At 44.8% G+C, this 27,513-nt stretch overlaps 6 protein-coding genes across 6 annotated transcripts; 3 read left to right on the forward strand and 3 right to left on the reverse strand.

The window, feature by feature from the left end:
* Window positions 1–1,170: 1,170 nt before the first annotated feature.
* Window positions 1,171–8,232, forward strand: EAF02_000522 (uncharacterized protein; the record flags this gene model as incomplete). The annotated part of the gene is made up of 5 exons (XM_038896570.1): window positions 1,171–1,335; window positions 1,609–2,587; window positions 2,727–2,930; window positions 3,149–6,889; window positions 6,947–8,232. The coding sequence occupies 5 exons, from the start codon at window positions 1,171–1,173 to the stop codon at window positions 8,230–8,232; spliced, it is 6,375 nt and encodes a 2,124-aa protein (XP_038763429.1).
* Window positions 8,233–9,796: 1,564 nt separating this feature from the next.
* EAF02_000523 (uncharacterized protein) lies at window positions 9,797–11,386 on the forward strand (the record flags this gene model as incomplete). The annotated part of the gene is made up of 2 exons (XM_038896571.1): window positions 9,797–10,373; window positions 10,422–11,386. The coding sequence occupies 2 exons, from the start codon at window positions 9,797–9,799 to the stop codon at window positions 11,384–11,386; spliced, it is 1,542 nt and encodes a 513-aa protein (XP_038763430.1).
* A 930-nt stretch (window positions 11,387–12,316) lies between these two features.
* On the reverse strand, window positions 12,317–14,406 carry EAF02_000524 (uncharacterized protein). Its single transcript, XM_038896572.1, has 2 exons — window positions 13,631–14,406; window positions 12,317–13,562 (listed from the first exon to the last, which is right to left on the reverse strand). The coding sequence occupies exons 1-2, from the start codon at window positions 13,964–13,966 to the stop codon at window positions 12,489–12,491; spliced, it is 1,410 nt and encodes a 469-aa protein (XP_038763431.1). The 5' UTR covers window positions 13,967–14,406; the 3' UTR covers window positions 12,317–12,488.
* A 2,943-nt stretch (window positions 14,407–17,349) lies between these two features.
* EAF02_000525 (uncharacterized protein) lies at window positions 17,350–18,213 on the forward strand (the record flags this gene model as incomplete). Its single annotated transcript, XM_038896573.1, has 1 exon — window positions 17,350–18,213. The coding sequence occupies one exon, from the start codon at window positions 17,350–17,352 to the stop codon at window positions 18,211–18,213; it is 864 nt and encodes a 287-aa protein (XP_038763432.1).
* A 727-nt stretch (window positions 18,214–18,940) lies between these two features.
* Window positions 18,941–20,214, reverse strand: EAF02_000526 (uncharacterized protein; the record flags this gene model as incomplete). Its single annotated transcript, XM_038896574.1, has 5 exons — window positions 18,941–19,054; window positions 19,135–19,496; window positions 19,549–19,579; window positions 19,682–19,747; window positions 19,813–20,214. 5 exons carry the CDS (start codon window positions 20,212–20,214, stop codon window positions 18,941–18,943), a joined length of 975 nt encoding a protein of 324 aa, XP_038763433.1.
* Window positions 20,215–21,631: 1,417 nt separating this feature from the next.
* On the reverse strand, window positions 21,632–22,888 carry EAF02_000527 (uncharacterized protein; the record flags this gene model as incomplete). The annotated part of the gene is made up of 1 exon (XM_038896575.1): window positions 21,632–22,888. The coding sequence occupies one exon, from the start codon at window positions 22,886–22,888 to the stop codon at window positions 21,632–21,634; it is 1,257 nt and encodes a 418-aa protein (XP_038763434.1).
* Window positions 22,889–27,513: the final 4,625 nt, after the last annotated feature.

Here is a 27,513-nt window from a genome sequence, read left to right on the forward strand (position 1 = left end):
CTGTAGGTATTATTCGTAATTTACGAATCGTAAATACGTAGAAGAGTCTCAAACAGTGGAGAAAGATGAGATGGGGATGGCGAAAAGGTGCCCAGGGCCAGAACTAATGAAGAGCGAGCCTGAAATGGTACGACAGACCAGACAATTGACAACAACGATCGATAATATGAAATTGACCCTCGTCCACGTTCACCGGAAGCAAGTGATTATTATATGTATATTTTCCTATATTTTGTATACATATAATCATGTAAGAACCAACGACAAATGTCAATGCTGTACTACCAACTACCTTTACCTCACATATGAATTTTCCCAAGTCATACCAATCATTATCCAATACCCACACACAGCACGCTTGCCACAGATCTACCTGCCCTACCGATTTAACTTGGGCCTATTAGTTACCTGTCCGCTCCTGCTTGTACCCGCATCCTCTACGAAGCACCAGTAAAAAGTGGAAACTTTACCAGTCATCGTGTGTTCTTCTTGTCCCATTCGACAACTGCAGGTGTGTGAAGGCGTACTTGCACAATGCATAACCATAACTGTACATGGCTCTATTAGTGTCATCCAATGCGAGAATCTTGTTCCGTGAAGTATCGTTGGTCAATCTAAACATCCTTTTATCGGTCTGAATCCATCGTTTGATCTATTCTTCAGAAACTCTTTACCCTCGAGAACGGTTTACCTTTTCAGATGAACATATATAAACGTCGAATGTTTTACATCTAGGTATATTGAAGTGGCACGGATAGGGGTCTTGATAAGGGTTTCTTGGGGGGGGGATCATCACTCTCAGCACAGATACCTGATTGAATGTCTCAGAATTAACGCAGGATACAAACGACCAGGGCAATATTCAACGTGTGACCACGTCCGAAGTTCTCCTCATACCATACATACCATACCATATCATACCCTCTTTGAACTGATCGACTAACTACACATTAACTCTCACCTCACAATACTGTTGAATTGTACTTACATCCTCTCAGCCTTCTTCAATTTGCTTTTCTTTCTTTTCCGAAATCTCTCTTGCCCTTCTGCCACGCATTCGAAGCGGATCCCACTTTGCCAGCCCCCCTTCAGATTGCGCTCATGCCGAGTACCACACAGTTTCGATGAATTTGACATCTTCCTGCCATAACCAAAGTTTGAATATCCACAATGGCAGCGGTTGAGGTTTTGTTGTACGGAAGCGATTGTGGATTGAATACGACCTTTCCTTGGACGATTGGATGGGATGAGGGGGATATTCGCATGAGGCTGAGATTCATTGCAAAGGCTTGGGAGGCTTCGCAAACACAGAAAGATTTATGGCATTCGGGATTGGTATGCATACAAATAATTTCTATATGGTTTCAATTCTATGTCTGCGACTAGATCAGGCTGGCGCAGTGCAACTGGTGAATTTGTACAATGGTCGCGAGCACCACGGACGAGATTAGAAATAGCCCAAGCCCACTGCATATGTTGAAGTTCAAGAAGCCCATGTGGGAACTATTCGATTTCCATTTATTTGCAGGATATCAAATCACAAAGTAGCGACTTTTGTGCTTGGGTTGTTTTAGTATCTTCGACATAGGTTTCTAATATTGTTCACAGGACGAGAGCCTCCATCCGATACAAGCCAGTTCTCGCAGGCGAATAAACGAAAGATTGAGAACCGCTAGCTTACTACCAGGGTGGCAATGGCATAGGTCTACACAAGGCGACGAAGAGAATATAGTAGACCTACACGACACTAGTTCACTCGCCAAATCACAGTCGCAAGACTATATCAAACACCCCGCTACCCCTATAACCTCGCGAGAAAGAATACGTGAACCATTACCATTTGACGATCGTAGATTAAACCCCTCTGTCGATTTCAACTACCAAGATGGATTTAAGGTGGCTGCGAAGAAGAATAAGAGGGCAAATGCAAAGAACAATGCGCCAGTATACAAACCCAAGGAAGACGATGGAGATGATGGCATGAAGAAAAATGATAATGATGGTAATAATGGCGATGCTGGAGCTAATGGGAGTGGTTCTGGCAATGGGGGAGATGACGAAAAGGAGGAGGAGAGAAGAGAAGAGGAAAGGAGAGAGGAAGAGAGAAAAGAGGAGGAACGAAAAGAGGAGGAGAGGAAAGAAGAGGAGAGGTTAGAAGAGGAGAAGAAAGAAGAAGAGAGGAGAGAGCAGGAGAGAGAGGAAGCAAAGAAGATTGCTGAGCGGGCTACAGAAAACATACCGGACAGCTACACTATAACGGCTAAGAAAGAGAAGAAGAAGAAAAAGGGAAGAAATGCCGAGCCGGAACCAGACCCTCTTCCACCTCCGCCCCCTCCCGCTCCCGAGATAAAGATTGCCGAAACATTTGACGACATCAAATTGGATGATAAGCCAAAGCCTGACCTGAATGTAGAATCTGGTGGAAGTACTGCAAGCCCAAAATTACCCGGTGTTCTAGGTGGTTGGGGCAGTAGTTGGATTACTGGAGTGTCTAAATGGGGAATTGGAAGCGCAACAAGCGCAAGGACACCATCTCCAGTGAACAAGGCCACCGAGGATGCCAACAATCCTTGGAGTAATGAACGTGGTAAGCCCGAAAATCAAGGCCTGGGATTTACATTCGGTGCCCTTGGCCAGGAGGAGACTAAACGCAGCTTAACAGATTCCCGGAAAATCGAAAAAAAAGCCCGAGCCAAAGCCTGAACCAAAACCCGATCCTATACCAGAAGAAGATCTTGGGTTTAATATTGGCCTTTCCAAGAAAGAAGATAGGAAGAAGAAAAGTAAAGGTACCGTAGCTTCAGCGATAGACAAGTTTGAAGTGGCCCCAAAAGAAGAACCCAAAGTGGAGCCTCCGAAACCCATCAATATTCCTATTTCGGACGACGCTGCTTGGGGTGCTTGGGGTGCTACAAGCAAAAAGATGAAAGGTAAAGCAGCCAATGAAACCCCCAAACCCAATGAAACCCCAAAAATGGAAGCCGTAGTCGAGCCTGTTGTGGAGCCTGTCGTAGAATCTCCTGTAGAAGAGAAATCACCTACTCCTCTTCCTCCTGAGCCTGCCCTTGTGGAAGAAGCCTCGAACTTTGGAACAATATCCAAGAAGACCAAAAGAAAAAGGGAAAGCTTGCTGAAATATCAAAACCAGAAGACTCACCTCCACCGGATCCTATACCCGAGCGCGAAAAAGACCTAGAGCCCGATCCTGTTCGCGAATGGGCGAAAGAGGAAGAACCAATTTCTGCTTGGGGAAACACCAAATCGGGTAAGAAAAAAAAGGGAAAGAATGCAATTATTGACGAACTGCCAAAAGTAGAAGAACCACCGCCAGTCATTGAACCACCGGAGCCCGAACCTGCAATTGAGGACAATAAAGAAGAAGAAGAAAAAGAAGAGGAGGGTGGCTGGGGATGGGGACTTACTAAAAAGGAAAAGAAAAAGAAGAAGAAAATTACAGAAGAGCCACTTCCTGCCCCAGAGCCCGAAAGAGAACCCACACCCGAACCCGAACCTGCACCGGAACCGGTAATCGAACCACCACAACCCGAACCGGTCTGGGGAGCCAAGTTGTCTAAAAAAGAAAAAAAGAAGAAAGGTAAGAACGCTGTTGTGGAACCTGAAATTGTGAGGGCACCGCCACCGCCGCCACCTGAACCCGAACCAGAGTTAGAACAAGATGAGCCTGCAGAGGAAACTCAAGCATGGGACTCATGGGGACTTAGTAGTTCTACAAAGGACAAGAAAAAGAAATCCAAGGAGGAAAATTTGCCAACTGCTCCAGCGAATGGTGGCTTTGATTGGGGATTTGATAACAAAGAGAAAGATGAGGAACCACTTGAAGAAGAATTCCATGATCCAGATCCCGAACCGGCCCCGAAATCTGTTGAATCTGTAGGTATTTGGGGTGCTCTTACCTCAAGCAAAAAGAAAGATAAAACCTCGGGCAAAGAGAAGGACAGGATCTCTAGCAAGGACAAAGATAGGAAGAAGAGCAAGAAGAGCGCTGAGGAACCCAGAATCATCGATGACTACGACGAGCCTATACCTGCACCGGCTCCCGACCCGCCTCCAGCTGTTATGGACGATTTCAGCTGGGGATTTGCTTCTACTTCCATGAGGGACAAAAAGAAGGGGAGCAAAAATAAGGAACCTTCGCCCGAGCCTGAGAGTAAGCCGATATATGAAGCCATAGAACCTGCAAATAATGATGATGACTGGATGAATTGGGAACAAAACACCAAGAGCAAAGAAGAATCTCTACTCCCTGTTGATGAGTTTGAAGAGCCCATGTCACCTCCACCGGTACCAGACGCCCCCCCGGCTGTTGATGATTTCATGGGATGGGGCTCTTCTTCGAAAGACAAGAAGAAGAAAAAGAACCTTATTGAAGAACCCCCCAAAGCTGAATCATTCAAGGATTCTAAATTCGATGACTTTTTCAGTCCGGTTTCATCAAAACCAGCAGTCAAACTCACCAAAAAAGAACAGAAGGATGCGGACAAAGCTAGAAGGAAAGCTGAAAAAGAAGAAGCTGAACGAAAATTGATTGAAGAGAAAGAGGAGGCAGCTAGATTAAAAGCCGAGGAACAAGGAAGACTCGAAGCCGAGGAGCAAGAGAGACTTGAGCAAGAAAGACTCGAGGCCGAAGAGCGAGAAAGGGTTGAAGCGGAAGAGAAAGCGAAGGCCGAAAAATCCGAATCCGAATCCGAATCAGAATCCGAACCAGAGCCTCCCAAAAACGATTGGAGTTCAATATGGGGTCTTGCCTCAGGTAGCAAACCAGACAAAAAGACTGAGAAAAAGAGCAAGAAAAAGAACGTCCTTGAGATTGAAGCTCCTCCTCCAGCCCCAACACCCCCAGCAGAACCTGAAACAGATAACTTGTGGGGCTTTGGATCTTCATCAAAGAAATCAAAATCCAAGGAGAAAGAATCCCCTCCTGTCAAACTCAGCAAGAAGGAACAGAAGGAAGCTGACAAGGCGGCCGAGAAAGCTAGAAGAAAGGCTGAAAAGGAAGAGGCTGAAAGAAAATTGAAAGAAGAGCAAGAAGAGGCAGATAGGTTAAAAGCTGAAGAGCAAGAGAGACTTGAAGCCGAGGAGCAAGAACGAATCGAAGCTGAAGAGCAAGCGAGAGTCGAGGCCGAGGCTTTGGAGGCCCAAGAGCAAGCTAGGATTGAAGCTATAAGATTAGCAGAAGAGGCTGAAGCAGCCAAACCGAAAGTTAAATTGACAAAGAAACAACAGAGAGAAGCCGATCGATTAGCAAAGCTGGAAGCTGAAAAAGAACAAGCCTCAAAAGAGGCCGAGGAAGATGCTGCTCGAGAAGCCGAGGAGGCAAGAGAGGAGGAAGAAAGGGCAAGAGAGGAGGAAGAACGAATTATCAGAGAGGAAGAGGAAGCCGCTAGAAAAGAAATGGAGCGTGTCAATAGAGAGGCGGAGAAGAGAGCTCTTAGAGAAGAGGCCGAAGCTTCTAGACGGCTTAGAAAAGAATCAAAATCAAGTAAGGGTAAGAAGTCTAAACACAGCAAAGAACCAGAACCTCTTCCTCCAACACCACCACCACCGCCATCACCGCCAATCCCAACGAAAGCTCCAACACCAGAACCAGATGAAGACCTAGAACCAACCCAGGAAGAAGTAGATGAAATTCTAGCATTAGGTAATCGCACAACAACCGCAAAGCCAGCATCTCAAGCTTTTAGTTTTTGGGGAGCTCCTAAAAAATCACCAGTGATAGAGAAGCCATCACCGAGCAAGGATGATAGGGAATTTGGTAAAACTAATCTTGCCGAGGCATCCACTAAGAATCTCATGGCTTGGGGCACGGGATCAGACGAGATTGCGATTGCTGACAAAGCGATGCGCCCAGAAACCTCTTCCAAGAACAAGGACACAACAACCAAATGGCCACCACCATCAATAAAATCAAGCTTGTTAAAGAAACCAGTTGGAGGTACCATCGCTGATAGGTTAAGGGCATTTGAAGCGAATAAACCCCCTGAGGAGCCTCATGAATCTGAAGAAGAAATAGATGAATATTTCCCAGCACCTTCTCCACCCCCACCTGCTGCGCCGCCCGCGCCGACCAAGGAAGAAAGGAGAAAACTAAAATCTTCCAGAAGAGACAAGGAAAGGTTGGAAGATCCGGAAATTCTTCCTGGTGCATTTCCGGATTCTGCAAACGGCGACGAAATCATTGATATTGTCGAGATGCCAATTCAAAAGAAAAATAGGCACAAATCTAGTAAGAGCAAGGAATCTTCTAGAGCACCTCCTGTACCCATTGAACCACCGACACCACCTCCTGAAGTAGAACTGGAACCGGAACAAGACTCGGATCATAAATCTAAGAAAGAACGTCCTCGAGTTGTTCGCGATGGATCTTCTTGGGGAGCGTGGGGGGCAGAGCCTCGCAAGGAAGAAAGGGAGAAAAAGTCATCCAGGGACCGTGAGCGTAGATCCGATGAGCCTCAAATCACTAGAGAGGAGAGAAGGTCTACCAGGGAATCCGACCCTCGGCACTCTAAATCTAGAAGATCATCTACTAGAGAAGAGAAGACTTCTTCATCCAAAGACTCATCTTCAGACAAAGCAGATAAATCCTCCAAGGGAGATAACAGACCACCAGTTTCTAGGGGAATTTCAAATATGTTTGGGCCCGCTACTCCACTATCGAGGTCTAATTCAAAATCTGAAAAGCGACCAAGTGTGAGTAGGACAAGCTCACGCCGACAATCTGTCAACATGGATAGCTCCAACTACGCAACTCCAATTCCCGACGATTCTCGTGAGCCTCCTCCAATGTCCGCAAAGGCTGCAAAAATGTTTGGTATCGGTGTCCCTGGCAAGCTTTCAAGAAGCAAGTCCGAAAAGACCAGGCCATCACGTGGTACGTAGAACCATCAGGGTATCATAATTATTACTTATGCTAACCTCAATTATGAAGATGATGACGTGGTAGATGATGACGTGGCAGATCCCATTCGTCAGAGATCTAGTCGCGATAGAAAAGGAAAATCAAAGGTAACTGATGACTCAATGTTTGATGGGCAAGCTCTACCACCTGTACCTATGCCTCCGCCACCCATGGATATACCAATTCGAAGGAAGACCAGGCCTACCACAGACTGGACTGCTAGTGCTAGAGCGTATCAACAAAGAAGACAAGACGACGTCGACATGGAGGAGCAAGGAGGTCCATCTGAAATCCCAGGTACACCTGGACTTAAACGAACTGATTCGAGTGCCCGCAAATCTGGATTGGGTGGCATGTTTGGTGGCGTCTTTGGAAAAAAAGATAAAGAAAAGGATAGACCAGACCTTAAACGTCGTAGTACGGCCCCAGCTGAAGATGAGAACCGTGCATACAGAAGGGATGAACGAAAGACTAGACGATCTTCTAGAGGTCCCGAGATTGATGTCACCATGACAGGTGCCATTTCCGAGGAAGACCAGGCGGCACAAAAAGCAGATCGCCGCGCGAGGAGGGCTGAGCGCGATGCAAATCAAAGAGGTACGAAGGATGTACAAACGGCAAAGGAAGAGTCAAGAAAAGAGCGCCAAAGAAGCGGAGAGGAAGATGAACGTGAACGTGAGGCACGACACGCTGCTAAACGAGACAGACGACTTGCTGAAGCTGACAAACGTCGAGTCGAAGAGGAGCGAGAGGCCGAACGAAGAGACAGAAAAGAGAGAAAGGCTGCCCAAGCAGATGGCGAGCCACGAGGTGAAGATCCATATCGGTCCAAACGTCGACGCAGTCACAAAGATCCCGACGATAGTGAAGCACGTCGAAGAAGGCGGGCAGAGCGGGCAGAGCGGGAAAAATCATCGGATCCTCGAAAATCGAGACGCAAGTCTGCACCTGCTCCAGAGCCGGAATTTCTTCCTGCAGATGGCCCAGTCAACAGTCATTCAAAGCCCAGGACTTCAGCTTGGCCTCATAGTGGTACAGGCTCTTGGGTGAAAGAGAATGCAGATGCTCCCCCTCCACCCAACGTCCCCACCGGTGAAGCATCCCCTGTTGATGAGACAGTTGGCGGAGAGGCTGAGAGAAGACGAATGAGAAAGACAAGACGCGAAAAGGAGGAGATAGAGAAGCCTACAAGAAGCCCAGAAGGCAGTCAAGAAGATCCTCCACGAGAAAGTCGGAGAGACTCCGGTTTCGAGACGTCCCGCGCGCCGAGTGCTTCTGGTGGCCTCTCTCGTTTTCGGAAGAAATTTGGGTTTTAATGGAATGAAATGGAATGATTTTATTACGAAATGAGATATGAATATACGACCTACTGTGTTAATCTGGTTATGGGAACTGGGTAGTATGAGCGTATGTATTCTAATGTTGTTCTCATGTTTTGTTTTCTTGTTATTGTAGCGAGCGAGCGAAGAGGCTTTGGAAAGATTTGAATATCAGGGGGTTTATCAGGTGTTGGACTACAAAACACTGATGGTTGCAGAGATGGTCTCGTCGTTTTCTTATATTGTATACCCTTACTATGTTTTTTAATATGTTATACTGTACGCAGCAAAGTATTGTACACGTCAAGTTCAAGAAATCACCACCAATAAGATATCTTTAAATGCTCTACCAATCCGAGGAGGCAACACTCCTTTCAAAGTTTTCTATCCAATGCTCACAAAACAATAGCTATTAGTCAACCTCCAAATTACAAACCTCCAACACCGATGCATACTAGTTCGAGCATCATGATTTTGATAGAAGAGTAGAAAGCATGTCTCATTCGCATTCTCATTGTACCTGAAGTCTATGCTGTCATGTCAACACATCACCTGATCTGATACGATTGATAGGTACGATTTTGATACGATACGAGACTTCTTCCTTTTGTATCCCGAGCACTGTACTTCGTACAAGCAAAGCACCTTCCAAAATCAAGTTAAGGGAACAATTCGCTGAATATAGTAATCGGGAATCCATGGTGGGGCCAATTCGCACGGGATGTCGGAGTTGCCAATGTACGCTTAACCAAGCTAGGCTATTTTATCCTGTTAAACTGCTGCAATACAGAGTTTCTAAGTGGTTGTGAACGATTAATGTCGGTTACTCGTGGCTGTTGTATGGCTAAATGTAGAGCCAGTAGATAAGGAGTCTTATCGTTTGAGGGGGTCACTAGGACATTTCCTTGAGCCATATCATAGTCGGGTGCTTGGGTATCAGATACCACGATATGACGCTTCCTTGTATGGTACGTCTGTACGTAGTTCGTGTATGGTATTGAGGGGAACAGAAGTGAGTGGAGAAAGCTGCACACCACTTCTTCTTTTTATCTCGTCCACTGGGATCGAGGATTACAATCTGATCTTGATGCTTCCTTCATCTACCACGATTTCCTTTCCCTAATTGAGATGGCTCTGGCCATGGTCGAAGCTTATATGTTTTGGGGGTATCAAAGGCATTTCAAGAAAATGCTTGTCTTTATATTTGACGCAGATTCTCATCCTCAGCGCTCGGTGTAGCTTTGAGATTAGATTTCAACGTATACTTCTTTCCAGAGCCACTATCTCGGTTTCCATTCATCGAAAGCTTTCTTGCGATATGATATAGCCTGGTTTTATCGCATTTATTATCCATTTACAGCCGCATACTGGACGTGTTGACAACATTTCTATCAAGTATTCTCTCATACCATCTCCATCCTGCTCAAATAACAAGTGTCTACACCTCTATCTATCACACATCCCAAACACATAACGAGATTCATCGACATTTTTCCCCTCACAGAATATCACACAAAGGTACGGAAAGCTTAGCACTTATCGATGGTGCGCAAGTGACACGATGATCGCGATCGATACCTCTTTAATATACAACCAATGGCCTCTTGGCCTTGGTGTGGCTGGTTTGTTCCTCACAGTGATTACACTTATGTATACCCAAAATTGGCACAAGTTATTATTCAACAAACTTCATATCAAACATCGACGTGCGTCCACCTCGGCAACACCACCTCGTTCATTGTCTCCAAGCAAAAAAGTTACCGACAGATCGTTGAACACCACCAGCAAAACTCCAAATTACTACGATGCTTTGCCTCCCTCCAGACGTTGCACGCTCCCAGATGTTGCAAATTATATTCCTCCACGATTCGGCACCATCTTGACCTCGAATAACCCATCAGTTGAACACATGGCAGGGAACAAACTACCTATGACTCAATCTTATACGCTCGGCTTTGAAACTCCAAAATATACACCCATGGGATTTTCTACGCAAGAGATTAATGCTATGGGCGATTTCCCACCTTATGATATCTTAGCCGGAGTCCCATTGCCGCAACCCTACGAAGGATTCATCCCTGAAAAGGCGCTTCCTAGACCATACAGACCTATACGGTGGCAATACCATCAGACCATGTGTAATTACAACCCCGGATTTCACTCAAAATATACTAACAGTAATCTAGCTTTTCAAAAAATGGAACCTGACTGGTGGCTCGAGATCGAAAACACATATTGTTCCCGCATCGCCGAACGTCAAGAACTATTCAAACAATACGGCAAAATGGTTCTTGATTACCTCCCAGGAAGCGAACTTGTCACTAAAGAACTTATGGAAATGTGTCTGCAATTCTATTGCGCACGCTACCCGGCATATTTCTCCCTTTCGCACGATAAAAGAACATTCCACAATGCTCTCCTCAAAACTACAACTGAAATTAAATCCATGCATCCTCTCCACGTCCTGCTTAGCAATGTCCCTGAAGATTTCGCAATTGTAATGAGAAATGATGAAGACGGAATGTACTATTTCCGCGCCGGCGTCATCTGCAGTTCACTGGGCTGGAACGTTGCCACTAAGATTGGATTGAAGCTCGATGCCATTCATAAGCCCATCCCAGATTACAAAGAGAAAATGTCGTTTAGTATGGATCGCTTCTTTACCAAAATGTCCGCCGATGCTCCGATTCAACGTGGAAGCTGGGGTCTAGAAATTGACTCTCCTTTGTTTATGCCAGCCGGTCACCCGCATGAGAAATTGAGAGAAATCCAAAAGGAAGATTTGACCATCGAAGAATGTCATTTGAGAGTGGATTGGCAGACTTTAAGACGATTGCCATTGAGTGGAGGCGTGGTGTTTAACTTCAAGGCGCTCTTCACGCCAGTGACGGAATTCAGGGATGAACCATATGTTCCAGCATTGCTGTGCAAGATTCTGAAAGAGGGAAAGAAGAGTTTGATGGAGTATAAGGGGACTTGGCATGTAGAACATGTGGTCATACCGGCGATGGAGATGTGGGCAAAGGAACAGGTGGAGAAGGGATTGGTGGTGCCGCAGGAGGGAGAGGAAGTCTGGAAAGAGGAGACGTTGGCTGAGAGTCCTTATTTTCCGGGGTGGGAGGAGAAGTGGCATAGACAGCAAGGATTCTAGTTGGGATGTAAGTGCGGGTCTGGGGCTAGCTTTATGAAGAGAGTGTGCGGGCTTTTGAAATACCAAAAGCTGGAAGTTCCTTGTGGATTGCAATTATTAATTATGCATTAAAGTCTTGTTATTTACTCTACTGTCAGTTTTTTTTAAGATATCTTTTAGGCGTAAGTTTATGACTATCACAATGAATGAGAGAGGTTCTTCACCTCCGCATAAATGAAATTCATACAGACGAATACCTTCACCGCAAAAGTCTCTATGATTCCCTGTCTGTGGGTTACGCGATATATAGCTAGAACACCTCTGTGGTTGGAGTGAGATTTGTTCCAACCTCGAATATATATGATGTAGAATCCACAATTACAAGCGAAGCCAGCAGTGAAGAGAATCGATGCCGTCGTCATATTCAGAATCTATCCCTCTCTCACTCTTAGTTAGACTATCTTAGTTAGACTACCAGAGTGAGAATTCTCTTAAAAGTCCAATCTTGGTCTGCAAATCATCACCTATGAAATCAATGACTAAACTTCAAAAATACACAAAAGTTTTCAATCCATGGAAACCATTGATGTTGGATAGTTTTGAATAGGTAGTTCCGAAATGAAAAAGATATTCATCTATCTTCAGAATATCTCGAGATTTATCATAGTCCTAAGTTGAATATTACGTGGTGTGAAATCGATGGGGTTTTGTGAGAATGGAATCTTTGCTGGAATGTGAAGGGATATAGGTAGATAGATAGATATCTTGGAGATCAGTACGAAGAGAGCAAGTGGGCTGAAAAAGTGTTGGTGGATTGCGGATTTTGTGAGCGATGAATCGCTAAGAAAGGGGTTGTAAGGATGGGTACTTCCAGATGCTGGATAGTTGAATGTGAAGAACTGATGTTTTTTGCATCTTTTTGGGGGGGGGGGGGGGGGGGAGAGATCGGTAGATTTTATAGCTTTGAGATTTGGAAATCTGTGTGGTTTGATATTTTCTAGCAGATTATTCTAAACTTGTACTTGGACGCTCCTGGTCGTATAACATGTTCGTGACATATAATATAAAAGACGTGTGAAGAACACCGTCATGTGCGCAAAACTCTCTTGTTTCCCGTACATCTTCATACACCTATGAATTCCCCAATGAAGCTCGCGACCTCCTCTCCCCTCGTGATTGGGAATTCATGACCCGCGCTCTCGATGCTTTTCCAGACAATTTTCTCATCAAAAATATCACTCCCGTCGTCTCTAGCCCCGAATCTTTCCATCACCGCTGTCTTTAAATCTTCTTTTAATTCTTCTGCCACAATCACGTCGTCATGTTCTCCTACCATGATCAAAATCTTCTTTCGCTTGTTATGTTCGCTCTTCTCCGCGCCAACGCTGCTAACCCAGGAACCCCAGAGTTCCTTGTATGTTTCCTTGCGTCCGGAAATCGACGCATACATGATTGAACTCGCGAATGCGTTTGTATATCCCCGATGTTGTTGTTTTTGCCATCGCATCACTTGTCCTACGGTTATGTGCGGTAGCAGGGATGATATAGGTGTATCATCAAATGATAATCTAGTATCTGCGTTCGTTGCAGCAGAGGAAGCGGGAACAGCAGTTGTGAGTTCTGAATCTACTTGTGCTTGGCTCTCATATTGTTTATCATCGGCTTGCGGATCAGAGATTTGGAGGGAAGTAGAAGGAGAAGATGAAGGACTTGGCACGGTATCATAGGACCCGCTAACTCTCCTCCTAAGAATCCACCCCCATAGTCCATCAGGAAACCACCACTTTCTCATCATCTTCCCTTTCCAACCAAAATGTTCCTCCCTGATCAAACCCGCTGGCGCCAACAAAATCACATCTTTCACCATTTTTGGAAATGCGACTGCGAAAGCAACCACAATCCCTCCACCCATGGAAAACCCAAGAATGTGAAACCCATCCCCGACCCAAGATAGCGAAGAAGAAGTAAGCACAAGCAAAATCTGCGTCGTATAAAGTCTCTCATCATGCGGCAAATCGCTCACACCATCCGAGTACCCTCTTCCAAAAAGATCGAAAAGGAGGACTCTGCATCCGTGCGTGGTAGCGAGAGTAGTAGCGAGGGAGTGGAGCGCAATACACGGAGTGGAAATCCCATGGACGAGGAGCACCTTGGGGCCGGTCACCGGACCAAATTCATACGCTCGTGTGCTGCCATACTGTTCTATTCGTTAGACTGTGTGATGCTATAGAAGAGGGAAAGATCTCAGATTGGGAGTTCACGAACGGGACTGGGGACGTCACGGGCACCGGGATATATATCCGGCGGGTAAGGTAGCGTGGATATTTCTTCGTGAGACAATGTGGGAATCTGGGTCTTGAGCGGACTGGGAATTATACGAGAAGTCGTCTTTGCATCTAATTGTGATTCGGACGAAGAAATCCTGGTGACGCGTGTAGGTGTACAAGTAGAAGTATCGCGAAGTGTCAAGAAAATCAACGAAGTAGTTGCCAAGCCGGCAAAGAGAGATATGGGAATACCGAGGGACCGGTTTAGTACTATCTTTGCGAAGGTGTTGTGTATGGAGTTGAGACTTTGGGGAATGGTACCCGTGGAAAGCATCGCTTCACAGACAGACACAAGAATGAATGATCTTGGGAATTGGTGTCAATATCGATTTTCATACTTGGACGCTCGCTGTGTTATCGAGAGGTATGGGTCGGACGCTGGGATTGCCGAAGCACTTCCGAGGGGTGGACATATCACGTGCGAATGACTGGTGATTTTGTTGGAGACTGATTGTCTCTTGGTATGTTCAATGGTAGAGAGAGATGGAAAAGGGAAATTTTGAACTTTGACACAAGGGGTTGACGTTTGAGGGAGTTGGTGGGAAGAAATGCGTAGTAATGGCTGCAAGGAAACAGAAAAATTGGCTCGGAAAACTGCATCCTGCTGTTCTAGGAGTAGGAGAGTATCTATCTACTTCAAGGAACATAACTGGATGCATCTTTGAAATCAGAACGTTAAACGGGACAGCGAGGAGTCGCTCACACTTAGGTAACATAGGACTCCCAATTTCATTTAGCAGCTGAGATACCTTTGTACTCAGATCTAAGATAGGTATGCTTATTATTATTAGTTTCCATTTATCTGATGCTTTCTCCATTTATCGGGTGTGTTATTATCTCACGCCAACTGTAATTTTAGTGATATATGACAGACATGGCTAGCATAATCATGTGACGAGATTCGAGCCGTTCTAAACTCACCCTTGGTGATTGCTATGTAACACCAACTTTTCAATCGTTCTCATCAGAAGCGCGCAAGAAGCTTCTTGGAACAAATGGACACAGCAAAACAGATTTCGATACAAAAACAAGGCAATCCGTTCAGGATTTCATTCTCAAATACCGTGCAAGATTTGCAATATGCCGGTACTTCTATTGAACTTCTTGTCTAACCAATGGAAATACATGAGTAAATAACTGATCTTCATGATATGCATACATATTTCTATACCCGTCCCATGATCTGATTCCCTGGAGCCTAGGTATAAATTATTGTACCTAGGTTCTCATCTCTTGCGGCAACGGACCGCAAATGCAACATGTGCGTGATGCTAGACATTGTCTCTTTTAGCTCTCTGATTTGATGAAAAAGAAATCATTCATGAGAAGGATGGAGGCTAAGAATGGGGTCACGCAAGCTGCGGCAGGATAGGTGGCTCGGGTGGATATGCAGAGCGAGACGCTACTGCGAAAATGATAGCGGGCGGCAGGATCTGGAAATGGAGAGAAGGATGGATACATGTGACAAGGGATGATGATGTTTCTGAGGTGGATTAGAAATGGAATCAGAGAGGATGGGATAGGATGGGATAGGCGTGAAATTTGAAGATTAGATTCTAGTAAATCATGGGGATGTGAGGAAGAAGTCAGCAGATTCAATTCGAGTGCGAGGTGAGGAATGATAAGACATCAAGACATGTATCGGAGAGATCGGACCAAGCTGACTCATACGCGTAAAAGGTAACGCGAAATCGCGTCTACACGCGTCTTATCTTCCTTGTGTGCCCCTCTATTTGGGAAATTATAAGACTTTAGGATGACAGGGGACAAGAAAACGATACTTCAAATTCACGATTTTTCAGGGATTGATTATGTTGAAAACCGTTTTACATGCGAGGATGCTTGATGTTGTGTGCAGGAGCTACATAGATAATAGATAGGAAGGAACTTTGTAAGGAGGATTTTTGCTTCAATTAACCCCTCAAAACGATAATGATAGCTGATAAATGTTTTTATCAAAAGGGAAGGTCGTTTAAGAGTGATGAACTGTAGCAAGAAAGATTTGATAGGCATACTGTAGGCATACTGTTCACTCACTGGCAGGCGGCATTGAGTAGACGGAAACCCCTAAATTGAAAGCAGAGGGAAGACTAATGCTGCAGGAAGGGTACAAACTATTTCTCTTAGCATACAACGTGTTCGTACAAAGTATATGTTGACTGAAGGGAGACTAGCAAAAGAGGCATTTCAAAAGCCATTTGGATTTCAAATATACAAATTGGGATACGACAAAGTGAATTGTAAAGGGCGAAGGGCGTGTCTAGGCAATCATGACCTAACGGTCTAACTAACTAATACTTCAATTCTTAGCAAGACACTGGACGTTACCTCAAGCGACTCTTGGGGCAAAGGGGGAGGAAGAGGGGGAGAAGCTTCTTCCCGAGCTTCGTAGATGGCTTGATGGGATATGAATTAAATGGAAACTAGAAAGGAGTTGGTCGGTTCAATTCCTGTGTTAGCTGAGTTTGTATGAGTTGTAGGAAGTTTGCACTCCAAGCTTTTCAGTTGCATCCAGTAGAAGTAGTAATGAGATATTGGAAATGCTGTGGAACAGTGAGATTTTATACGGTACAGTGGTACAACTTACAAGAGTAGTTGGAGTCTTGGGTCTTGAGTCTTACGTTGACTCGGGATGAATGGCAAGGGGTGTGGTATGGAGGAAAAGAGGGTAGGATCTTATTGTAATGGTGACTACTATGAAAGCGAGGAGGAGTTGAGAGATTAGTTAACAGAGGGGAAAAGATAGGATCTAGTCATCCCTCTTACCGGAAGACTAGATTGAGGGATATTTCGAGACGGGAAAGATATTGATATCTAAAGAAGTAGTGGTAGTAGGAACAGTATTTGTGCTAGTTCTCGTCATGCTCTAGTAGTCTTCTTTTCTTCCCTTTCTTCTTTTATTCTTTCACCTCACTTCACCTAGTTCCTACCTTGATTGTTTCCATGCTTCTTCTCCATCCATCCAATCTTCGCCAAAGCAGATAGACAAACTTCCAACTTATTATTATCATCATCTAGAGGCTGGAACTGGAACTGGAACTGGAACTGGAACTGGAACTGGAAGGGATTGAGTTTCGCCATTTTATTTCGATCCCTGTCTCATTTATTAGTTTATTTAGCGTCTCCAGACTCTCCGTAATCCATAATCCGTAAATGTCTAATGCAGCACTGATCACACGTTCACAAGTTCACACATCCCTGTCAGAATTGTTGCAGCTCGTGATCACGTGATCATTATTATAACATTATTAACATAACCCAGCTATCCGCCCCGTTTGTTCACTTTGGCCCTCTTGTTCATCCTTTCTCGTCAAATAGCAACGGAAACGATATTTCCAAACGGTCAGAAGATAACAACCTAATTGGACATATCACAACACCTTCTTCATCGCATATCAACATTGAAGCTTTCAACGATAGAAGAAAACTGTGCGAATCTTTTGATATATCTTTCAAGAAAGAAAGAAAAGATTACAAGGCTTCGACGCTTTCCGGCGCATGATTGTTAGGCGTCGGTCGCAAACCATCACTTTGCTTTTTTTGTCTGGAAAATAAACAAATAACACTCATTGTTGCCTACAACATTCAATCTTCAAAATAACATCAGCATTTCAAGAAAGTTCAAACTTATATTGTGAATTCGCAATATAGTAAAAGATGTTATTACCGTCCGCATTCGCCTGTGGCGATTCATCCCAGGCACTTTCTCAACCATCTCGAAATCACAATCTTCTATTCGCATCACCACCCCTTTCTCCTACTCCTTCACTATCTCCCACACCTACTATCAGCAATCTATTTCACTCATGTCGCGCTCTGCAATCTATGCTCACAACCCCGACACAATTACCTTCGCCACCTACACTTCATGCAGAAATTCCTTCATCACCTCCCACTAGGACTTCACACCCGAGACTTAGATTGCGCATACCATCTCCTGCAAAGAGTGTCATGCCAGAAATTGGCGATAGGAAACGCATCTCGAAACGAACACCGAGAGAAGTTTCAAGAGGAATCAACAAGAGGAGGAGGGACACGGATGATGAGATGATTCATGAGAGGATGGATGATATTTCGGGACAAGAGCACGAAGACTCAACACTTCTAGCTCCTAGCACACCGAAACGCAGGCGGAGAATTGCACCAGAAGTTTTACCGTTAGGGCTAGAGAGAAGCGATTTCCATACGCTACGCTTAGCCGAGATGGAGAATACCGCTGCTGATGAAGGCGCATTCATCTTCAGTGCTGAAGGTGATTCACAGAGTCGTGAGAGGGAAGCACAAAGAAACGAGGAGGAGGAAGTCGGAGACAATTGGTCAAGGGAGGAAGATAGAATGTTAGTGGAATTAGTGTTGGAAAAGCTCAAGTTGAGTAAAAGTGATTGGCAAGATTGCGCGAGGAGTTTAGGGAAGGATAGAGGGAATTTAGGAAGGAGGTGGAAGACTCTCATGGGTGCTGGGGAAGTGGGTTTAAAGGGAAGGAGAAAGACCCGGACAAATTTACACTCTACTTGGAGTTAGTTTTCTGCTGGCTGTGGATACTTGGGGCAATGCGGGGCCGGAAATGGTCTACTTGTTTACTCGCAGTATGCATTCGAACTGTTTTGGAGAACATAATTCATATCATAATACAGGTGTATTGGGATCCGGGAAGGATATTAGCGAATTGGGGTCACATGTATATCTACCAGCTCTCGATACTTTGGTCGGAAAGGGCGGAGGTACCTTGAAAAATGGCGTTCAACCACAGTATTAGGGCTTGGAATAGGGGTTGCGCTAGGGAGTAATTGCATCGTAGTTATGGTTAAATGGTCTACCAGTCTACGGGTTGTTAGCTAAAGTGCATAACACTTTGTATAATATGTACCACCTCACTGAGAGTTTTGAACATGACAAGATCCACGTTAGATCGTATTGAAAATGTGAGATTTCATACTGTTTTGAATGCCCTCTTCATATATGATGATGTGAGATATTCCAAGTTCAAACATCAAGGTAATTCATACAAAAATTACATTCCGTCTAGTTCTTCGTTAATCACTGCTATCTTATAACTTGGGACCTCAGATACATATTAATCTATCTACTCCCGTAAGTATTGAATCCTGTTTTTCTTCTCTATTTTCACATCCACTTATGCCATCCTCTATTTCTATCTACTTGATTTCTAATTCCCAACCATACATGAGAGAATAGTAAGCCGCATTACCAGCACACCTAATAGGAACAACTAGACACCTATTGAGAGTCAAGTCTCCAAAGCCTTTTTGACAAGAATGATCGTAGTGCTACTTCCCGTCCTCATACTTTCATTCTCGCCCATCGCTTTTCTCAATTCTCTCATATGCATTTTCAAAACATCCTTCGGAGGGAGAGGTTAGCATGATTGCCTCAATCATAGAGAAGCGAATTATATATTTCATCAAAACGTAATCAACTAACCTTCTCCGTTCCTACTGCTTCCGGATGTGCTTCCCTCCACCTCGTAACCATACTAGCCGTCTCCAAAGACTTCTCTGCCTGCTTAAGCGTGACTTCTCTGCCACCGAAAAAGAAATCGTCGGATTCCGGATTAGACAGTATTCCATCGCGGTCGTAGTCGAGTTTCAGAAATTGAGATTGGGGTAAGATGGAAGAGGGAATGGGATGCGGGATATTCCACGGGAGAGGAAGATTGTCGTACATATCACGAGAAAGACGGTTAGGGAGTAGCTCATAGGGAGCGAGGATGTTGCGCTCTAAATTTAGGAAAATCCGGAGGAGTTCGGAGCGGTTGGGTACAGAGGGATGCGGGTAGTAGGATGCTTGAAAGAGGTTAGTGGGTGGATTTTGGAGGGAGTGAGAGGGGAAAGGAACATAGAGTACTACCGCGTGTCCATAACGCGACCTATATTTTGTGTTAGCAACTCTCTCATCTCGATTTATGGTATGAATATCCACGGCAAGATGTGATTTCACTGAATAGCACAGCGACAAAGGAGAAACTCACCGTTCCTCCGGGCTTCAACGCCTTCGCAACCTGCGCCCAAAACTTATCCATATCAAACCAATGCACCTACAATTTCCCAAAATCAGTCAAAATCCCTCGATAATATAAATCACAGGACCAGCAACACATACCGCCATAGCAACAGTAATCAAATCCACCGTCCCCTCTCTCACCTCCTCCAACCCCGTAAACTCCTCTCCACTCCCAACCACCCAAACAATCTCCTTCCCGCTCTTCGTCTTCCCCCCCAACTTTCTAGCAGCCCCTATCATCGCCTCCCCCGCATCACATCCGATCGCTTCTTCAAAATATCCCGCGATATCTCGCGTTGCATTTCCAGGTCCACAACCCAGATCAAGCACGAGGTTGAATTGTCCCCCCGTTTTCCCATGGTGAGCTATCACCGTCTCGTATAATTTTGACGGGTAGGACAGTCGGTGCGCAGCGTACTTCGCAGCTTGTTGACTGGTGTAGTTGCGAAATGTGGGGTCCGAGTTGGGGGGGTTCGTGGGGTCGAGATCGGGAGCCGACATGTTGAGGGAATGAGCGATTGTCTAGTTGGTTGGGAAAAGCTTGTTTGTCTATTTTAACATTGTGTAACAAAAGCACACGCAAGAAAGAATGGGGAAAATATAGATAATGATGGAATTTCACTCGAGCGATAAATTCATGGCTTTCGTCTTTTTATTATGCTGCCTAGACAGGCCGTGTATTGTCCGCATGACACCGATTTCCGAACGGGAACGGGATCACGTCTAGAAGCCGCGTCGTCTCCTGTGGATTGAAGCATCAATTATTAAACTTGTGCACTTGGAAAGCTGGTTGCAGTAGCTGGGTTTCTTGCATTGTGTGTAATCTACAACTCCCTTTTTCGTAACCTCATGCATGTTGAAGAATGGGCAATCCACTCTTTTCGTTAGCTTCTTTCATTCATTTCTCTTATGACTCAGGATGGGGATTTTTGCTGGAGGAGATTGTCTTTCATCTGAACGAGCTTATCACGATCCGGAAATCCATCTAGTTCTCCAATGCTTGATTTTTTTCGCTTCATCTGTTTCGATACTCTTCACAGCTGGACGATGAGGAGCTAGGGGAAGAACTTTGGGAGAACAGTGAGTCATCGGAAGGGGATACTCGATGAAGGGGCTATGGAAATGCAAGTATCGCTCTTAAAAAAAAATCGGATCCCCTTCAAACGCAGAACACTGAAATAGTGGCAGTAGGTCGGCTTTATATGGAAAATTTGGCATCTCATAATCTGGAAGTCTTTGGGATAGCTGCCCAGGAAGTTCCGTCGAAGCCGGCAAGGTGAAAAACTAATATACGATTGCACACAAAGTTTATTCACTCGGAATCCAGCTACATCTACAGGTTTGATCACAGCAGTCACATGAAAGACAGATCTAAATTGTGTCAAACGACTTTTATATTTTCTGAAAGTTATCTAAAGAGAATCTGTGGAGAAACTATGCTCATTGAGCAGCACTAGTAGTACTAAAGCACTACCTATCCTACCCTCTGGCCTCATTAAAACCACGATCCTCCCAGTTGTATTTATGCTGCAACTATCTTTGATGATGTACAGTGCCCCTAAAGGCGACGCTGGTGTGCATATCCAGGCCAAAACAAAGCAAAATAGGAAACATGAGGGGTATTTTGAAGAACGAAAAGAACAAAGGAGAAAGTTATGATTCGTCGATTCCGCCACGCTACGTGAGCTTTCTTGGAAGAAGACAGCACAAATTGGGGGAAGAGAAGGATTAAATCGGAAACACGCTGGTAGAAGAGGGTATCTCAAGAGGATTGTGGGGTTGTAGCAGCTTTATAGTTGCAAGCCTTTCTTGAGTGATTGGGATCTGCCAACGCGAAGAGAAAACCAACTAATCATTTTCGAAGGAGCGGACCGAAAACGTTAGTTAAAAGGTAGGAGAATGTGTCGTAAAATCAATCTCAGTTGTCTTCAGGCTCAGAATCGTCCTCCTCGGCGTCATTAGCTTCAACTTGGATACAATCTTCGTCGTCGAAAGCGTCGTGACTGGGTGTCACTCCACGCTCATTTTCATCAGATTTCTCGCTCGTATCCTGACGATTCTCTCTTGTAACTTGAGCGGCCTGAGCTAAGCTATCAAGAGTGTTGCGTGGTGGTTGAGTGGGGGGAGTTTCAACATCACTAGTGGGCGCGGCTGTGGTGGTGGATTTGCCGCTGCGACGGCGAGTTGCAACCTTACGACGCTTTGGTGCATTCGGGAGTGGAGTTCTAGTTTTTCGAGGTGGGTCGATCGCAGCCTCATCGGAACCCGGATCCTCCATTGTCTCGAGAGTTGGCTTTCTCAGAAGATTGCGCTGAGCAGCCTCCTTTCTCTCCTTACGCTGCTCCTCTATTGGAAGCTTCTGGATCCAGTCCCAATCCAACTCATAATGCGTATCACCTTCCTCTTCAACGTAGCCGGGAGGAAGTTGACGCTTCTTGGACTTCTTTGCAGAAGCCTTGGTGGTCTTGGCTCGCGATGGACGTGAGGGGGTTGGGGTGTTGATAACCATGTTGCTGAACTTGCCTGAAGCGATAGCCCTCGAGATAGACAATCTCTCGGATGCCGTCATGGGTCTGATTGGCTGTGGCTCAGATCGTGGCTTGTGGAACATATGGTCTTTGAAACCATTTGCTCCCCGAGTTATAGCATTAACCTTTGTCTTGGCCTCCCACTCCAACTCTGCGAGAACAGGAAAATGTATCTTATCGTCAGATACTCTCAGTACACAATCCTGACAAAATTGTATATTGCAACAACGGCATCTTTGCATGACCTTTCCGTCTTCCTCTTTGTCCTGGGCCTCGACCTTTTGGTTGCAAATGTCGCACTTGGTGGTGCGGACAACGACTTGCTTAAACTCGGTATGTCTACTAGGAGCAGGAGAGATCCAAACCCCGGTGTTTGGTAGACTATCGAAGTCAGGGATATATCGACGATGTGACACAATGGAGCGTTTTAAGGTATTTGCGGCGGTTGTGTCTGATTTGGAGTGCACTTCCGACGAAGAAGAGGAGCCCGAGACGCTTTCTCCATCATCGTCATCTTCAGAGTAATTACTCTCATCAAAGCTCTCCTCGCCGACACTATCCTCCCGAGTTGGAAGACTAGTACGACGACGGTTGACCGGAGTCTTCTGAGCCACTGGCTCGAGGGTTTTACGTCCTTTGGGCGGCATATCGGCTATGTTTGATGGCCTGTCAAGTCTGATAACGGTTGAAATAAGACGTGTGAGGTGTTATAGATCGAAGTGTAAAGCTCTGGAGGAGAATAAAGACAATGCTCGCTGGATAGTGGCAGGTGGTGGTTGGTGTTGATTGACTTGGGTCTGACGAATATCCCGATTCGGACGGTACACTCAAGATGGAAGATCGCAAAGGTATCAACCGTCAATAGAGAATATGGTCCAACTTGAGATATTAGTATGCAGAGGATAGCCGCAGAGATATATCACCGGTAAAATACCAGCGAATAGTACAGGACAGGCGACGATAACTGTCAAGTTGATAAGAGTGTTGTATTTTTGAGTGGTGTCTAATCGATGGTAGACAGTCGATGAGGTGGAGAATCTGGCAACAAACGGTATGTTAGTTTTGTATTTCAACAACAATGTGACGTCAAAGAGTATGAGAAAGAATCAAGGGGGAAAACGAGGTTATAGCTTGGTGCTGACTCCAAATTGTATGAGGAAATGGAAGAGTTGCGTACTTACTTTAAACCTGGATCTGATGGCAGGATGACGAGAATATGATCCCAGTTCTAAACAGCTGCTTGAGGTGTTAGATCGGTAATCAGAACAGATAGATCTTTGCTCAATTGAATGGAGAGGGAGAAGGCTGTTGTGCCATAGCTCAAAGCTGTGCTAAGATGGAAGGTTGAGGCTGCAACTTACAAGTGATATGACGTTGCTGGCAGAGTAAGAGTCGCGTAATACTTGAATACTAGACGGCGCCTTCTGTTATTAGACAATTGATGTTGAAAGGCAAGCGACGAGATCTAGGAAGAGAGAAAGGAAGAGTGAAGTGCTATAGACCAAGGGCATGCTGTAAATGTGGTGGAGATGAATACTTACAAGAATTATGACTCCGCTGACAGAGCAACGAACTTGCTTTCTTCTAGATCTGAACCACCTTATATATTGTTAGCTTGCTATTGGTAAGAAGTGGTAGTCGGTAAGCTTGATGTTGAATGAGCAGCGATGGGACTATCACTGTTGACCAAGGCGGCTCAAGGAGAACGGAGAAATGTAATACTTACAAGGAACTAATTCTCTTGTCAGATGTAGGACTAAGGGTTCTAGGAATGATCTCGATCCCTGGATGGAATCTTTGTTCTTTAAAAGGTCGATGCAAGCTGTCGGGTGCTCAGTTCGAGAAACAAAAAAATCTGTCTGCAGGTCCACGCAAGTTCAAAGGATGTCAAAACCTCTAACAACAACTTCAAAATAGAAGATTGTTTAATCAGAGAGTTGTTATGGGTCTTTTGTCTTGAGCTTAGTACAATTAGAAGAAGAATGAATTTGTGTTGGAATAAAAGAAAGGAGAAGAGAGGTTGAGGTTGTGTTGGATAAGAGTAGGAGGACTTTGGAGAAAAGTCTTCGACCCTTTTGAAGAAGATGGGAGAACAAAAGCGGCTTAGCTTCAAGCGCGGGGTATTCCAATACCCTGTTATACCTTTTGGACGTAAAATCCTGTCAGTATGGGTGACTAGGCGGATAAAACCGTTGAGAATAAGTGGTACCGTCCCGTCTCCGAGGAATATTCCGTCGCTGTAGCGTACTGCAGCCTTGTTATGTGGAAGTTAGCGGGAACTAAGAAGATTTTTGATTGGAGGACGAGGAAGAAACTTGTAGATGGAAGAGTATAGAAGGAAGAAGTAGTCAGATGCGAGCCGTGAAATTGCCTTTATATCAAGCTAGGCGCAAGGAATGTAGTAGAACTTCGCACATATGGGGCAGTGCTTGGTCATTCACAGCTCATTGTATTCATTTGAAGTCACTAACTAGTTCGTCCCAGCTTCTGTTGACGTTTCGGATCGTACGATTCACACGATACTGCTAAGATTACTACCCAAAGCGGCTTGGGAGGGGTTAGATGATCCGTCAATGGTGAGCCGAGTGCGAATGATATTGTCGGGAGATGGCGAACGATAATTTGAATTCACCATTTGTAATACTCCCAAGATTCCTGCTCGATTCAGCTTGAGAGGTGTTAGAAGAGCCGTGAATACTGGGCGGAGTACCGGTGATATTATCAGAACATGGCAGATACTAATATACAAAGACCAGCTGCATAAACTGTACGTAAACTAGGTATCACCGTTCAACAAGAAAAGAAGCTTGACTGGGCATGGTTGAGTGTAGTTGTCATCAAAATATACCCAGCCTCGGCTCCATGTTTGCATTGAAGACGGATAAGATGCGCATATGTCACTTCAATATTGTGATAGAATCAAGAGTTCAATGAGATAATAACTCTCTCATGATAGATAATCTAATTCAAACTAAGTAGCCGTGTAGTTTTTGTAGGTCTCCCGATGTCATTGAACTCTAAACGCTGAAGTGTCGTTGCTGCCAATATTTCCGGTACTATGGGACGGGAAACACAATGCCTGGCTGCTGGAGTAAACTCAATGTGAGTGGTAGGCACATACTACAGAAAGTTCTAACCTCTTCCATGTAGCTTGCCAATTAAACCACTCATGAGCTGCAAAGAAACTTAAGTTCTCTCGCCAACCCCCCCTTTGTTATCACCCATAAATTTGTAAGGCATCGACGCTTTCTGTTGTTGAATATCGGTGCTAATCTTGGATCCAAGTACTGGAACAAGAAAAGCGATTAGCACTCTCATACTCGAATTATTGTAGGAGGTCTGTATCAGAAGTTGAACGGGTGTGGGAGGTAGGTTGGAGGTTTTGTCAGGACTCGGTAGACTCAATCACTTCACTACTATCAAGTTGTCAGCCATAATAACAATCATGTATAGGCATGAATGAAGTAAATACTCACATAGCTAATTCTGATATATCTTCCCCAGTTTTTCGCAGAACATCTTCGATATATCGATCATTGCATTGCTGCTTAGAGAAGTGTCAATCTGTGTAAGGACGCTAAACTCGCCATCTCCACACCAAACCACCTCCAATAAACCAATTAGTCTGTATTATAGTCATCGATGATCTATATGCATGGAATTCGGCGCTTCTTAAGTACAAAGAGGCTTGGAGGCATTCCATCGGTTAAGAACGCGCAGGTCGTTCAATGGATAGGTAGTTGTAACACTGTAACATGCCGATAAGCCTTTGGACGACCGCATAGATTCGAATATAAGGATAGACCTAGTATAACTACTGCTTCTAATCTTGCCCGTCAAGCTGCTAGAGCCTTTGCTCCTCAAAACAGCGTTGCCCCCTAACCGACATGTTGACTTCTAGCTTGATATCTCCTTTTGTATTGATCGCACCAGTGATAGCCCCCTCCTAGCTCCCAAATCTTATAAAATGCTTGCTTCCTTGAGATCTAAAGGTGTTAAAATAGATATACTAAAAGTTATTCACAGTTAGTCTCTTAATATATTGTACTCTTGCCTTGTTAGCATGGTTTGATCGTATCGTGTTTCCACCCTACTTCTGGAGAAGTCTACTGAACTTGTCAATTTGTTGTAATTCTCAGGTCCTTGCCACCCTAGTCATACATCTCAAATAAAGAAAGAGCTTCTTCCCCTTTTCTTTCGCCCTTTCACCCTGTATTATATCATCCAGGATAGATTTGACGCCGGCAGTCCCAGAGAGGGCAATTCCATGTTCTGAGCCTCTGTAATGCACCTTGCACTGGTTTTTCTGCTTGAAGAATCCGGAGGCAGTGTGTGGCTAGTGGGAATAGATTGGACCAATGCGAAAGTCAGGACACAGAAGGGGAGGGTTGAGTAAGGGGTCGATATTTGATGGAAGCTTCGGTTGGAGCTGACACTGATGAAGACATTGTTGAAAGAAAAACAGAATATTCAGAAGGCCTGGTGTTTATATCGCAGATCAATGGTATCATTCAAGTCGCACCGAGACCCAAATGTTCATTCTGCGAGGGGTTTGAAGGTTTTGAGGTCCATTTTGACATTTCCCCCAAATGATGCCGTATCCGTGCTCTAGGTAAGTCGGCTTGAAAGTTAGAATTGCAGGCGACGTAGTTCTTGTGCGTTAGATTGTATGTAGACTTGGAGTGAGTGGCATGTCGAAAGTTCGAGGCAGTGCTGGAGGAGGAGGAGGAAGCTCGGGAAGCCAATTCTTTGAATCGCTGAAGTAGAAAAGCTGGAGAGAGTATGCCACAAAATAAAAATGAAAGTACGCGGCTATTTCCTATAGCTACACAGATGATTAAAGAATCTCGCCTTGGTTAAGAAAGAGTCGTTGCGGAGACAGCACCCGAAAATTCATATCCCTTCCGAGCATCCAAAGTCATATCAAATATGATAATATATGGGCAGGTTTGATTGGAAGCTTCTTCATTACAAGTTGGGATGACGATGTTTTGATTTTGTATTACCAAGAAACCGTTTAAGTTAGACATGACTGTAACGTCCCTTCACCTTAGCATAATTTTCAAGACTTTAGATTTCTGATCTACTTTCAAGTTCGCGATTTAGCTTTACGCGCAAACGTTGCAAATTATTACTACAGGCGGTCGAATGCATAGGGAGTCTGGAATACAAGGCTAAAACATCACACTAGCTCATTAGGATCATGATTTCCCTCCTCATTAGTTTACCATCTTTGCGCGCATGCTGAAAATTTGAGTCGCAAGCTCACATG

The sequence above is a fragment of the Botrytis sinoallii genome, assembly GCF_014898435.1.
Source record: "Botrytis sinoallii strain Bc 23 chromosome Unknown BSIN_001, whole genome shotgun sequence".
Lineage (NCBI taxonomy): Eukaryota > Fungi > Ascomycota > Leotiomycetes > Helotiales > Sclerotiniaceae > Botrytis > Botrytis sinoallii.

What these genes read in the sequence shown, in the direction of transcription:
- EAF02_000524 (XM_038896572.1), bottom strand. Translation starts at nt 13,966, where the DNA reads ATGCTTTCCACGGGTACCATTCCCCAAAGTCTCAACTCCATACACAAC. An exon ending in CCCGTGACGTCCCCAGTCCC is followed by an intron (nt 13,563 to 13,630) that starts GTTCGTGAACTC and finishes CGAATAGAACAG; the next exon opens with TATGGCAGCACACGAGCGTA.